This window comes from Limulus polyphemus, unplaced genomic scaffold (genome assembly GCF_000517525.1).
Source record: "Limulus polyphemus unplaced genomic scaffold, Limulus_polyphemus-2.1.2 Scaffold737, whole genome shotgun sequence".
Classification (NCBI taxonomy): Eukaryota; Metazoa; Arthropoda; class Merostomata; order Xiphosura; family Limulidae; genus Limulus; species Limulus polyphemus.
The window spans coordinates 64119-65218 of NW_013666347.1; the positions used below are offsets into that span (position 1 = coordinate 64119).

At 49.6% G+C, this 1100-nt stretch overlaps 2 protein-coding genes across 2 annotated transcripts in view; both read left to right on the forward strand.

Annotated features, from left to right (window-relative positions):
* LOC106460265 overlaps positions 1-1100 on the forward strand; it is a 70317-nt gene that overhangs the window by 28809 nt on the left and 40408 nt on the right. The window lies entirely within an intron of this gene.
* Positions 7-1100, forward strand: part of LOC111085954 — a 3448-nt gene continuing 2354 nt past the window's right edge. The window contains exon 1 of the mRNA XM_022386937.1: positions 7-1084. Within this exon, the coding sequence (XP_022242645.1) occupies positions 568-1084 (517 nt within the window). The 5' untranslated portion in view covers positions 7-567. The remainder of the gene's footprint in view (positions 1085-1100) is intronic.

Here is a 1100-nt window from a genome sequence, read left to right on the forward strand (position 1 = left end):
GACTCAGAACTGGCACGGACCGGGGGAATCCGACTGTCTAATTAAAACAAAGCATTGCGATGGCCGTCGGACGGTGTTGACGCAATGTGATTTCTGCCCAGTGCTCTGAATGTCAAAGTGAAGAAATTCAACCAAGCGCGGGTAAACGGCGGGAGTAACTATGACTCTCTTAAGGGAGTATGGAGTTCTATAACTCCCTTAATGGGAGGAGACCCAAACTATCCTAGGATGGGGCGGAACCGACCATATGAGCCATATTAACATTGCCCACACTATCCTCTGGAGGTACCTCCTCGTGGTACGGCTGGATATAGGTAAATCCTGTAACCAAATCCTCCAACCCGTGAAGGAGAACACTAAAAACCCATATAGTGGCCTCGCCAACCACTATATGTCCAACGGCAGGAGAAGCTATCTCCCGGATGGGAAGGAAAACCCTAAACCGTGATGGGAACTTACCGGCCCCATCAGCTATTGGGTACCCGGTAGGGACTTGCAACCCTACCCTGTATTTGCATTTTATAGGGAACCGGTCGGCCCTATATCAGAGTAGACCGTTTATTAAATATGGGTGAAAATATTAACAGTAAAAGCTATGGTTTGGCGTCCGTGGGGTGCCAGGGCGGCGGCCAAACCCGAGCTACTTGGCACCAACTGGGGATGGTAGCTTCCGAGCGATTCCCTGGCGACGTGGGACCTATCGACGATGGAATCCAAACATCCGGAATAGAGGAATTGAGAAATACCTATTCCACCACCGGCTCACATACCCAAGGTGAACCCGGTGCAACTAGAGTACAACCTATCTGGGGCGGTAGGTGCCGAACCACTCAGGTGGACGGCTTGTTTATTGATGTCTCCCTACGAGACACGAATTGTGACAAATCCACTCCGGTGGACAATTACCCGATCTATGAACCTGTTACCGATATAAGACAAGAAAATAAAGAACTGACAACGCCTAGAGCTTCAGGCAGCACGTCTGTAAGTATCCAGTCATCGAGCGTGACTGAGGGCGAAATTGATAATAACTCTGAAACTGAGGAATTGACGGATATATGTTTGGCTACGCCTAGAGCTTCAGGCAGCACGTCTGTAAG